The sequence below is a fragment of the Cryptomeria japonica genome, chromosome 1 (genome assembly GCF_030272615.1).
Source record: "Cryptomeria japonica chromosome 1, Sugi_1.0, whole genome shotgun sequence".
Taxonomy (NCBI): domain Eukaryota; kingdom Viridiplantae; phylum Streptophyta; class Pinopsida; order Cupressales; family Cupressaceae; genus Cryptomeria; species Cryptomeria japonica.
The window spans coordinates 178348187-178362398 of NC_081405.1; the positions used below are offsets into that span (position 1 = coordinate 178348187).

The 14212-nt window shown below is 39.1% G+C and overlaps 1 protein-coding gene across 1 annotated transcript; it reads right to left on the minus strand.

The window, feature by feature from the left end:
* Positions 1 to 322: 322 nt before the first annotated feature.
* LOC131857044 (uncharacterized) lies at positions 323 to 925 on the minus strand. The gene has a single exon (XM_059209049.1). The coding sequence runs from the start codon at positions 923 to 925 to the stop codon at positions 323 to 325; it is 603 nt and encodes a 200-aa protein (XP_059065032.1).
* Between the last annotated feature and the right edge of the window lie 13287 nt (positions 926 to 14212).

Below are 14212 nucleotides of genomic sequence, written 5' to 3' on the forward strand. Positions count from 1 at the left end.
GGCTCAACCCCCACGTGGGCCACACCCTAGTATTGTCCCCATCCGCATTGCATAAAACAAACTTTACCGCTTAAAACAGTAAATAGGACATGTGGCATAGCGATGGAAGTGCCGACTTGTAAGGAGGAGGTTATGGGATCAAAACCCATGGATAGCAATTTTGACAAACAGTTTGAAATGCTCTAATTTCAACATGCCACGTGTCAACCACTGATTGGTTAAGCTAAATTTTGGAGCATTGAAGATACCTAAATTTTAAGTGAAAAATATCCCTTGGATCAGGCCTCCCCAGTAGAGAGCTTTTGGACCTCCGAATGCTTGATTACTTAGAAAGTAGGTGAGGGTATAGTTCCCTCACTTTACCAATCTCCATCCATTTTGCCTTACCAGGATGCATTCCTTTTCGTCCCACTTTAAGGTACTCAACACCACCTCTTTTTGAAGATCTGATGTTTCTGTCTAGGATGACATCCTCTAGAAGCTTTGACATATACTCAGGTGCAAGGTCATCAACTGAAGGAACTTTAATATTAGCCTCTTCATCGAATATCATTGGAGGCTCGTACAACTTCAGATTTTTTACATTTACAACTGAGTAAATTTGCATATATGGAGGAAGATTAAGGTGAAAGGCATTGGTACCAATCTTTTCCAAGATCTCAAAGGGACCATATCTGATAGGCTTAAGCTTCTTACCTTCACCTTGCATCCTTTCCTTGCTGATATGTAACCAAACACGGTCACCAACCTGAAAATGATGATCTATGCGATGCTTGTCATGGCGAGCCTTGTATTTTGCTTGGCTCTGCTCCAACTGTGCTTCTACTGCCTGATGGATTGCTTGGACCTTCTGGATGAACTTTAAATCCCTTTCTGCATAATGGTGTCCATCTATAACATCGTCCTTTCCAAAAGCAAAGTCCATTGGTGTCTTTGGCAAATAGCCGAATCAAGTCTCAAAAGGAGACCTCTTTATAGAAGAATGTGCTGCATGGTTGTAAGCATGTTGCACATAATGAAGATTCTCATCCCACAACTTAGGATGCTTGCTACACTAACCTCTAAGCAGATGAACAACTGTCCTGTTGACTACCTCTGTCTGTCCATCAGTCTGCGGATGGAAGGTTGTACTCTTCTTCAGCTTGGTGTCCATGAGTCCCCACAAAGATGTCCAAAATTCCCCTAAGAATCGAGAATGTCGATCCGTTACAATAGAAGTAGGTAACCCAAAATAAACCCATACAAATTGGAAGTACATATGAGCTGTTAGTTTAGCAGTGACCTGTTTCTTACAAGGCATTAGAATACACATTTTGTTGAATCGATCAACAACAACATACAAATAATCATGTCCCTTCCTAGACATAGGTAAACCTCCCACAAAGTCCATAGACACAGTTTCCCATGGACGGGATGGTACAGGTAATGTTGTGTACAAACCCAATTTCCTGTTACTTGGTTTACTGGTTGCACACATTACACATCCCTTTATATACTTTGTAATAGTTTCTTGCATACGAGGCCAGTTACAATACTTCTGTAATTGAACCAATGCTTTACTTACCCTGAAATGTCCTGCAATCAAAGAGGTATGTGCTTCTTGAATCACCTGTGCCTGCTCATCTTTAGGAATACACAATTTACCCAAGTGGTACAACAAGTTATCCTACACATAGTAATCTTTTTCTTCTACATGTTTACCCTGGATTAGAGCTGCATATATGTCCTTAAAGTTCTCATCATTAGCATATTGTTCCTGAAAACTTTCATGAACCATGGAACTATTTTTAAGGATTATCAAAGCATTCTTAACTGGAGGCCTAGAGAGCATATCTACTACTTTATTATGGGCACCCTTCTTATACTTAATGACCAAATGAAATTGTTGAAGAAAACCCATCCACCTAAAATGCCTACTTTGTTGCAGTTTAGACTGTGAGTGCAAATACTAAAGTGGCTGATGATCAATGTGGATTACAGTTTCTTTGCCGATTAAGTAGTGTTTCCATTTCTTAACACTCTGAACTAAAGCATAAAGTTCCTTATCATAAGTGGGATAGTTACTTACTGCTCCTGAAAAAGTTTTAGTGTGGTAGCAGACTGGTTTACCTCCTTGCATGAGTACAACTCCCATGGCAAACCCGCTAACATCTATCTCGATCTCAAATGGTTGATGTAAATCTGGTAAAGCCAGAACTGTTGCGGTGCTCAACTTTTCGTTCAAAGTGTCAAAAGCCTTCTATTGTGGACCTCCCCACTGAAAAGTTTCCTTCGTACTGGTCAATGTGTGCAATGATGAAGCAATAAAAGAGAAGTTTGCAATGAACTTCCTCTAGTACTGAACTGCACCTAAAAAACTCCTGACTTCTGTGATTGTACTTGGCTTAGGCCATTTTACAATACAGTCGACCTTCACAAGGTCTACTTTTAGTTGACCATTTCCTAGGACATAGCCTAGGTACACTAAGGATATCTTAGCGAACTCGCATTTAGACATCTTTACAAAATGTTTTTCTTTCCTTAATACATCAAGGATTTTTTTAACATGAATTACATGATCTTCCAAAGACTTGCTGAATACAAGAATATCATCTTGGTAGACTATGAAAAAATCATCAATAAAAGGATGAAAGACATCATTCATGACTCTCATGAATGTAGCTGGTGCATTACAAAGCCCGAAGGGCATAACCAACCACTCGTAAAGTCGTTGTTTAGTCTTAAAAGCAGTTTTCCAAATATCATTTTCTGCAATTTGTATCTGATGATATCCACTACGCAAGTCTAACTTAGTTAAATAAATTGCATGTTTCAACTAATCAAGTAAATCATCAATTCTAGGAAGAGGGTACCTGTTCTTTACCATTATCTTGTTCAGAGCCCTGTAGTCGATGCACATTCTCCAAGTCCCATCTTTCTTTGGAACCAACATAATAGGAGAACCGCAAGGAGATGTACTAGGACGAATAACTCCTTTCTCAACCAACTCTTGAACCTGCTTTTTGATTTCTTCATTTTGCAAGACTGATAACCTATACATGACAATGTTTGGAAGTGGTACATCCTGCTGCAACTGGATCTCATGCTGTATCTCTCTCTTAAGAAGCAATCCTTTAGGTTCCTGAAACAAGTCATCGTAAGCGGAAACAACTTTGACCATTACAGCCTTATGTTTAGGATCACATCCTTTAAAGGCCTCAGATGTTTCTTCCTCTTTGGCTTTTACAAGAATTAATACAAAGTTCTTACTAGAGTTGACTAACCTTTTCATCTAACCAGCATTAACTAGTGCAAGATTAGTCTTTACCTTATGTGCCCGTACAATGTATTCAACCTTATCTTTAAAAAGATGGTATTTGTTCTCCCCTCTATAGAAGATAGCCTGTCGATCATACAAATAGGGACTCCCAAGTACAAGACCACAAATATCTAAAGGGACTACATCAGCTTCTACCTCATCTACAAAGTTTGCAGTGATAGCAAATCTTATCTTACATTATTTAGTTACTTGCAATTGTGCATCATTGCAAACCCAGCCCAGAGGGTATGGTTTCGGATGAGGTGTTGTAGTCAAGTTAAGATTTTTAACAATTTCTTCAGATATCAAGTTAACTTGAGAACCTGTATCAAATTATGTATCAACTTTAGTATGTTTGATGACAACCTGAATATGAAATAATTCATTCCTTTGCTTATCATTCTTAGGAGTAGAATCTTTACTTGTACTTGCACTTATATTAGAAGAACTTGTAGCTGATGAGAGAGATCTACCTTTTTCTTTACCTTGGATTCCAGCAACAACGATCTTTGTGTCATCTCCAGAGTCAGATCCAAGATCCTGTTGAACTATAGCAGCAGTCTTTTGTTTGTCTTTGTTTCCACCATATCTCTTTGGCCTCTTTTCAGGGTGAAGCTTCCCGCACCTAGAATCGTCATGCCCTTCTTTCTTGCAATGTGAGCATGTGGGTTTTTCACCCTCTTTCTACATTGTAGCTATCTTTTTCCCCTTCCCTTTATTTTGGGATTTGTTCTCAGACTTAGATGGCTTCTTATCAGACTTATCAATAAAAGAACCCTTACCTCTTAACTCTAGGTGTGTGGCTTGGACACAAACTTCATCAAAGTTACTAGGATTCAAGACCAAAATTGAATGTCTCAGATAAGAGTGAAGACCACCTATGTACTTAAGCAACGTGTCTTGGGTATACAATGGAACATTTAATGCAATAGCCTTCTTTCTGAATTCATGGGTGTAATCCTTGATAGACTGACCTTTCCCTTGCCTAAAAAGTTGCCAGTTCATCATTAACTTTTGCATATGGCCTAGGGGATAGAATTGCTTCTTGAGAGCATTAACAAAGTCTGACCAAGTTAAATTGATTTTACCATGTTGTGAAGCCCCATCCCGAATTCTACTCTCCCCCCAGGTTAGAGCTATACCTCCTAACCAAAGAGTAGCTAACTGGATCGTATCGACATCATCTAAGAGGTTTTGGACTCTACAATAGACTTCAACCTGTTGAATCCAATCATCTAATTTTTCAGCATTTAACTCCCCACAATACTTTGGTAGATCAAATTTTACATCCAATTTAATTATAGGCTTATGTGATCTCTTGAAAAGAGAAGAAGACTCTGAATGAGTAGAAGAGGGAGAAGATGGGGAAGAAGGAGAAGAAGGAGATGGGGTTGTTTTTGGAGGCTCACGGTCAGCTCCTGGTCTTTTTCCTTTGTTCTCACAAGCTGCACGTCTTCGCATCTTGTCCTCTCTCTTCTGTACTAAAACTTGTACAATGGTTTCCAAATTCTGAAGAGTCTTCTGAATACTCTTATCTTCGGAACCTTCTTCACCACCTTTTCCTTCCATCTGTGATGGTGGATTAGTTCTTCGTTTTCTGATCTCAGGATTATATTCTTCAAGCTTGCCTTCGCCTCGTTGAAACCTGGATCTTGTTAGCATTCAATTCTACAATACTAGTCAAACAAAGCTCTGATACCAAACTTGATCTGATTAGGATCTATGACAATTACAGACAAATTCTTAACAATATTGTGTGGGAGAAAAAGTGACACTAAGCAAACAGGCCCTAATCTCACTTTCAACCACACACTTGTGGAATACGAAAGAGCCTAGAGCTATCACACAATTGGCTACTTCTTTTTGTGGAAGAGAGAGCCATGGGATACCTATTAGGATTTCTATTCCCTTGTTGTAATTGAAAGATAAAATGATGCAAGTTCAATCCCTAACCCCAAAGTGCAAGTATGAACTAATAACAAGATTACAGAATTGAACTTAAATGATGGAAAGTTGTAAACACAAGGACAAGACAAGAATGTAAATGCGTACCCGGTGTTAAAATATGAATGAAAATGTTTGGGACGGGGGCGTGGGCGCCACTGTCCTGAATTTGCCCCTGAAACTGCTCCGAAAACTACTGTTTTGCACTCTGGAAAAGCTGTAAAAAATGCTGAAAATGCTGTCTGTCAGGAGGACCAGGGCGCCCAGCGCCCCTGTCCTAGGGACCAGGGTGCCCAACGCCCCTGTCCTGGCAGGACCAGGGCGCCCCACGCCCCTGTCCTGGTCTTTTGCTTTGAGATTTGGTGTGTTGTTTGGTCTTCGTCTGCTTCTTCCGGATCTGCAACCTGCGGCGTCGTCCGAGTCCCGAAACCTGCACTTATATCTGAAAAAGGTGTTTGGGCGGCTATATAGGGTTTTGCCTTAGTCAAACCCCCGCTTCGGTGATTTCCACCTCCACGAATAGCCAATTTGTATTGTAAAATGTATTGTGTGTGCAGACCTAGTGTGTGTGCAAGGTCCTAAAATGCAAGAAAGCAGACTAGAGCAACCTAGAAAGTAAACCCTAATTGCTTGTAAATGATAATGTAAATGCTCCAAATCAAGATGCAAAGTGATCTAAAGCATGAATACAAATGATATGACGAAGCTTATGCAAAGACATGAAAACAACAAGAAATCATACCTAACCCCAAGGGAGGGGTACAAGCCAATCTTCAGTCGGTGATCCCTTATTGTTCTTCAATGCCTTAAAAGCCCTAAATGGATGAATGAAATTGATAGATGCTTGATGGATGGATGTTGAATGTTGTTGAAGTCTTCAAAGATTTGCTCTTTCACTGCATAGAAGGTCCCCTGAAAACAAAAATCGGATCCTTTCAAATGAAGAAAGAGAGCTCTTATGTATGAAACCCTAGGTCGTAATTTCATCTTTTGGCCGACCTAGAGATTGAATCTCCCACCACTTTCTTGGGGTTAAGCTTTATTTTATGATTGGATCGCGCTCCTAAAATTTCGGGAAAAATGTCCGGGACCATGTTGCACTCCGGGCGCCATGGTCCTGACAACTTTTCACCAAATTTTCAGGGCCGTCGGATATGATGATTTTAGAGAGAATCCCGAAGTTACAGGTGATTTCGAGATGTTTTGACCCCCGAAATCAAGCCCCCAAGTTCAAAATAGGACCTAATTAGGGTTTTTGATTAAATGATGTATAGGAGGAATAAAATGAAAAGGGCACACTTTAATGAAAGGGCCCAACTTTATGATATAGGAGATGATAAAATAGAACCCTAGACCTAATTAATTTAATTAATTAAGTGCTAAAGGGGAAATGCAATGCAAATGCAAAATGCGCCAAGGCGGGTGCTAAACTAGGTGTGAAATTGTACCACCCTAGCAAGTGCGTACAATTTATGACGCTACAAATATTACACAAGTTAATTCAAAGCTTTAATCTGAGCGAATTAACATAATAATGCTTAAATGAACAAAGCATAATAAAAGTAATGAACTAAAAGAAAGAGAGTAGAAAGATAGAAGACAAAACACAATTGATAACGGAGTTCGTCCGCGGGTCAGACTACGTCTCCGGGTCCTGCTCCAATAGGGGGACCGATCCGATTAGCTCCAAAATCAGTTACAAGTGTTACAAGATATTCCTTTCAAGCACAATGACAACATTATTCTCCAATGTGCAGGAATAATGAACAAATCTTCAAGCTCATAATCTCCTTCTCATCACTTGGTTCTCTACAAAGGCTTTTTACCTCCTTTTTATACACAAATTTAGCCAAAATTAGGCTAAAACAAATAACTACAACAATAAACTATGAATAAATCCCTTTACCATTTTAGGGGTTCAATCAATCTTCATATTTTAGGGGTTTGTTTTTGCCAAGACCCCTATTTACATAAGGATTGGATGATGAAGATTGTTTAAATAAAGTGATTTCCGCAATTAAGTCCAAGGCCCTCAATGGTGCATCGGTTGTAGCCTATTTTGGGCCATGTGGGGTCACAGGCTCAACCCCCACCTGGGCCACACCCTAGTATTGTCCCCGTCCGCATTGCATAAAACAAACTTTACCGCTTAAAACAGTAAATAGGACATGTGGCATAGCGATGGAAGTGCCGACTTGTAAGGAGGAGGTTATGGGATCAAAACCCATGGATAGCAATTTTGACAAACAGTTTGAAATGCTCTAATTTCAACATGCCACGTGTCAACCACTGATTGGTTGTGCTGATTTTTGGAGCATTGAAGATACTTAAACTTTAAGTGAAAAATATCCCTTGGATCAGGCCTCCCTAGTAGAGAGCTTTTGGACCTCCGAACGCTTGATTACGTAGAAAGTAGGTGAGGGTATAGTTCGCTCACTTTACCAATCTCCATCCATTTTGCCTTACCAGGATGCATTCCTTTTTGTCCCACTTTAAGGTACTCAACACCACCTCTTTTTGAAGATCTGATGTTTCTGTCTAGGATGACATCCTCTAGAAGCTTTGACATATACTCAGGTGCAAGGTCATCAACTGAAGGAACTTTAATATTAGCCTCTTCATCGAATATCATTGGAGGCTCGTATAACTTCAGATTTTTTACATTTACAACTGAGTAAGTTTGCATATATGGAGGAAGATTAAGGTGAAAGGCATTGGTACCAATCTTTTCCAAGATCTCAAAGGGACCATATCTGATAGGCTTAAGCTTCTTACCTTCACCTTGCATCCTTTCCTTGCTGATATGTAACCAAACACGGTCACCAACCTGAAAATGATGATCTATGCGATGCTTGTCATGGCGAGCCTTGTATTCTGCTTGGCTCTGCTCCAACTGTGCTTCTACTGCCTGATGGATTGCTTGGACCTTCTGGATGAACTTTAAAGCCCTTTCTGCATCATGGCGTCCATCTATAACATCGTCCTTTCCAAAAGCAAAGTCCATTGGTGTCTTTGGCAAATAGTCGAAGCAAGTCTCAAAAGGAGACCTCTTTATAGAAGAATGTGCTGCATGGTTGTAAGCATGTTGCACATAATGAAGATTCTCATCCCACAACTTAGGATGCTTGCTACAGTAACCTCTAAGCAGATGAACAACTATCCTGTTGACTACCTCTGTCTGTCCATTAGTCTGCGGATGGAAGGTTGTACTCTTCTTCATCTTGGTATCCATGAGTCCCCACAAAGATGTCCAAAATTCCCCTAAGAATCGAGAATCTCGATCCGATACAATAGAAGTAGGTAACCCAAAATGAACCCATACAAATTGGAAGTACATATGAGTTGTTAGTTTAGCAGTGACCTGCTTCTTACAAGGCATTAGAATACACATTTTGTTGGATCGATCAACAACAACATACAAATAATCATGTCCCTTCCTAGACATAGGTAAACCTCCCACAAAGTCCATAGACACAGTTTCCCATGGACGGGATGGTACAGGTAATGTTGTGTACAAACCCAATTTCCTATTACTTGGTTTACTGGTTGCACACATTACACATCCCTTTATATACTTTGTAAAAGTTTCTTGCATATGAGGCCAGTAACAATACATCTGTAATTGAACCAATGTTTTACTTACCCTGAAATGTCCTGCAATCAAAGAGGTATGTGCTTCTTGAATCACCTGTGCCTGCTCATCTTTAGGAATACACAATTTACCCAAGTGGTACAACAAGTTATCCTACACATAGTAATCTTTTTCTTCTACATGTTTACCCTGGATTAGAGCTGCATATATGTCCTTAAAGTTCTCATCATTAGCATATTGTTCCTGAAAACTTTCATGAACCATGGAACTATTTTGAAGGATTATCAAAGCATTCTTAACTGGAGGCCTAGAGAGCATATCTACTAATTTATTATGGGCACCCTTCTTATACTTAATGACCAAATGAAATTGTTGAAGAAAACCCATCCACCTAAAATGCCTACTTTGTTGTAGTTTAGACTGTGAGTGCAAATACTGAAGTGGCTGATGATCAGTGTGGATTATAGTTTCTTTGCCCATTAAGTAGTGTTTCCATTTCTTAACACTCTGAACTAAAGCATAAAGTTCCTTATCATAAGTGGGATAGTTACTTACTGCTCCCGAAAAAGTTTTAGAGTGGTAGCAGACTGGTTTACCTCCTTGCATGAGTACAGCTCCCATGGCAAACCCGCTAGCATCTGTCTCGATCTCAAATGGTTGATGTAAATCTGGTAAAGCCAGAATTGGTGCGGTGCTCAACTTTTCCTTCAAAGTGTCAAAAGCCTTCTGTTGTGGACCTCCCCACTGAAAAGTTTCCTTCGTACTGGTCAATGTGTGCAATGATGAAGCAATAAAAGAGAAGTTTGCAATGAACTTCCTCTAGTACTGAACTGCACCTAAAAAACTCCTGACTTCTGTGACTATACTTGGCTTAGGCCATTTTACAATACAATCGACCTTCGCAGGGTCTACTTTTAGTTGACCATTCCCTACGACATAGCCTAGGTACACTAAGGATGTCTTAGCGAACTCGCATTTAGACATCTTTACAAAAAGTTTTTCTTTCCTTAATACATCAAGGATTTTTTTAACATGAATTACATGATATTCCAAAGACTTGCTGAATACAAGAATATCATCTTGGTAGACTATGAAAAAATCATCAATAAAAGGATGAAAGACATCATTCATGACTCTCATGAATGTAGCTAGTGCATTACAAAGCCCGAAGGGCATAACCAACCACTCGTAAAGTCCTTGTTTAGTCTTCAAAACAGTTTTCCAAATATCATTTTCTGCAATTTGTATCTGATGATATCCACTACGCAAGTCTAACTTAGTTAAATAAATTGCATGTTTCAACTGATCAAGTAAATAATCAATTCTAGGAAGAGGGTACCTGTTCTTTACCGTTATCTTGTTCAGAGCCCTATAGTCGATGCACATTCTCCAAGTCCCATCTTTCTTTGGAACCAACATAATAGGAGAACCGCAAGGAGATGTACTAGGACGAATAACTCCTTTCTCAACCAACTCTTGAACCTGCTTTTTGATTTCTTCATTTTGCAAGACTGATAACCCGTACATGCCAATGTTTGGAAGTGGCACATCTTGCTGCAACTGGATCTCATGTTGTATCTCTCTCTTAGGAGGCAATCCTTTTGGTTCCTGAAACAAGTCACCGTAAGTGGAAACAACTTTGACCATTACAGCCTTATGTTTAGGATCACATTCTTTAAATGCCTCAGATGTTTCTTCCTCTTTGGCTTTTACAAGAATTAATACAAAGTTCTTACTAGAGTTGACTAACCTTTTCATCTAACCAGCATTAACTAGTGCAAGATTAGTCTTTACCTTATGTGCCCAAACAATGTATTCAACCTTATCTTTAAAAAGATGGTATTTGTTCTCCCCTCTATAGAAGATAGCCTGTCAATCATACAAATAGGGACTCCCAAGTACAAGACCACAAATATCTAAAGGGACTACATCAGCTTCTACCTCATCTACAAAGTTTGCAGTGATAGCAAATCTTATCTTACATTATTTAGTTACTTGCAATTGTGCATCATTGCAAACCCATCCCAGAGGGTATGGTTTCGGATGAGGTGTTGTAGTCAAATTAAGCTTTTTAACAATTTCTTCAGATATCAAGTTAACTTGAGAACCTGTATCAAATAATGTATCAACTTTAGTATGTTTGATGACAACCCAAATATGAAATAATTCATTCCTTTGCTTATCATTCTTAGGAGTAGAATCTTTACTTGTACTTGCACTTATATTAGAAGAACTTGTAGTTGATGAGAGAGATCTACCTTTTTCTTTACCTTGGATTCCAGCAGCAACGATCTTTGTGTCATCTCCAGAGTCAGATCCAAGATCCTGTTGAACTATAGCAGCAGTCTTTTGTTTGTCTTTGTTTCCACCATATCTCTTTGGCCTCTTTTCAGGGTGCAGCTTCTAGCACCTAGAATCATCATGCCCTTCTTTCTTGCAATGTGATAATGTGGGTTTTTCACCCTCTTTCTTCATTGTAGCTATCTTTTTCCCCTTCCCTTTATTTTGGGATTTGTTCTCAGACTTAGATGGCTTCTTATCAGCCTTATCAATAAAAGAACCCCTACCTCTTGACTCTAGGTGTGTGGCTTGGACACAGACTTCATCAAAGTTACTAGGATTCAAGACCAAAATTGAATGCCTCAGATAAGAGTGAAGACCACCTATGTACTTAAGCAACGTGTCTTGGGTATACAATGGAACATTTAATGCAATAGCCTTCTTTCTTAATTCATGGGTGTAATCCTGGATAGACTGACCTTTCCCTTGCCTAAAAAGTTGCCAGTTCATCATTAACTATTGCATATGGCCTAGGGGATAGAATTGCTTCTTGAGAGCATTAACAAAGTTTGACCAAGTTAAATTGATTTTACCATGTTGTGAAGCCCCATCCCGAATTCTACTCTCCCCCCAGGTTAGAGCTATACCTCCTAACCGAAGAGTAGCTAACTGGATCGTATCGGCATCATCTAAGAGGTTTTGGACTCTCCAATAGACTTCAACCTGTTGAATCCAATCATCTAATTTTTCAGCATTTAATTCCCCATAATACTTTGGTAGATCAAATTTTACATCCAATTTAATTCTAGGCTTATGTGAACTCTTGAAAAGAGAAGAAGACTCAGAATGAGTAGAAGAGGGAGAAGATGGGGAAGAAGGAGAAGAAGGAGATGGGGTTGTTTTTGGAGGCTCACGGTCAGCTCCTGGTCTTTTTCCTTTGTTCTCACGAGCTGCACGTCTTCGCATCTTGTCCTCTCTCTCCTGTACTAAAACTTGTACAATGGTTTCCAAATTCTGAAGAGTCTTCTAAATACTCTTATCTCCGGAACCTTCTTCACCACCTTTTCCTTCCATCTGTGATGGTGGATTAGTTCTTCGTTTTCTGATCTCAGGATTATATTCTTCAAGCTTGCCTTCGCCTCGTTGAAACCTGGATCTTGTTAGCATTCAATTCTGCAATACTAGTCAAACAAAGCTCTGATACCAAACTTGATCTGATTAGGATCTATGACAATTACAGACAAATGCTTAACAATATTACACAAGTTAATTCAAAGCTTTAATCTGAGCGAATTAACATAATAATGCTTAAATGAACAAAGCATAATAAAGGTAATGAACTAAAAGAAAGAGAGTAGAAAGATAGAAGACAAAACACAATTGATAACGGAGTTCGTCCGCAGGTCGGACTACGTCTCCGGGTCCTGCTCCAATAGGGGGACCGATCCGATTAGCTCCAAAATCAATTACAAGTGTTACAAGATATTCCTTTCAAGCACAATGGCAACATTATTCTCCAATGTGTAGGAATAATGAACAAATCTTCAAGCTCATAATCTCCTTCTCATCACCTGGTTCTCTACAAAGGCTTTTTACCTCCTTTTTATACACAAATTTAGCCAAAATTAGGCTAAAACAAATAACTACAAAAATAATCTTCTCCCCTAACAATAAACTACGAATAAATCCCTTTACCATTTTAGGGGTTCAATCAATCTTCATATTTTAGGGGTTTGTTTTTGCCAAGACCCCTATTTACATAAGGATTGGCTGATGAAGATTGTTTAAATAAAGTGATTTCCGCAATTAAGTCCAAGGCCCTCAATGGTGCATCAGTTGGAGCCTATTTTGGGCCATGTGGGGTCACAGGCTCAACCCCCACGTGGGCCACACCCTAGTATTGTCCCCATCCGCATTGCATAAAACAAACTTTACCGCTTAAAACAGTAAATAGGACATGTGGCATAGCGATGGAAGTGCCGACTTGTAAGGAGGAGGTTACGGGATCGAAACCCATTGATAGCAATTTTGACAAACAGTTTGATATGCTCTAATTTCAACATGCCACGTGTCAACCACTGATTGGGTGAGCTGATTTTTGGAGCATTGAAGATACTTAAATTTTAAGTGAAAAATATCCCTTGGATCACTTAGATATTGTTATGTCTGAGTAAAAGACTGTATATGCATGCAAAGAGAGACAAGCTACTCATGAATTATAGATGACAGCGTCTTGCTCTTTCCGTTATGCTGAGAATGAGAATGAGCAATGGGCCTCTTTCTGTCTTGCTCTTTCTGTGGTGATAGGTTGCTCTGTTTCCATCTGCCTCTTTCTTTTCCACAATGTGCTCAACAGTATTCTTTGGATTTTTCTCTTTAGAAATCTTTGCTCCTTATTCTTTCGATGCGTATAGTAACACCTGTCAAAGCCTTCTGTTACTATATCTTTTGTGATTGTTTTGTGCACCGTTATTCATAAGTTTTTTAGGGAATGCTAAAACGATAAGAAGCAGAAAAAAAACCAGCAAAGAAATGGAGGTAAAATGACGAAAAAGGAAAACGGTAGCAATTTATCGACGTGAGACTTTTACGGGTGCGTGAGACAATTCCGGTAGGCAAAGCTCACGTTATAATAGCCTATCGGCTAATAATCAAATGGTTTGAAATAAAGAAAGAAAACCATTTCCATTATCTTCCATATTGATGATTTTGATCCCACATTATTTTATTATAAATACAAATTTGAGTGAGAAATGGCTTTTCGCAAACCTGCAAGTGTCTCTTGTGACTCGAACAGCTTCCAGTGTAGAGGAAAAGCCACTGCATGCATCACATTATATTTTTAAAAACACCCGTGATGTTTCAATAGTGTGCATAAAAACAACATTAATGTAATAATATTCAAACATAAAATATTAAAATTAAACAACCAAGGATCTCAAATCAGCCAGCTCAACAACCAATCCAGATTTTCTCTTTCTTTAGTTTTCATTGATTGGAACGTCTTGTTTCCTTCATTAGGTTTAGTTTTAATAGCAGTTCTAATTCAGTATTCTCTGTCTGATGTCATGTCATGTTTCTATATGCTAGTATTAATT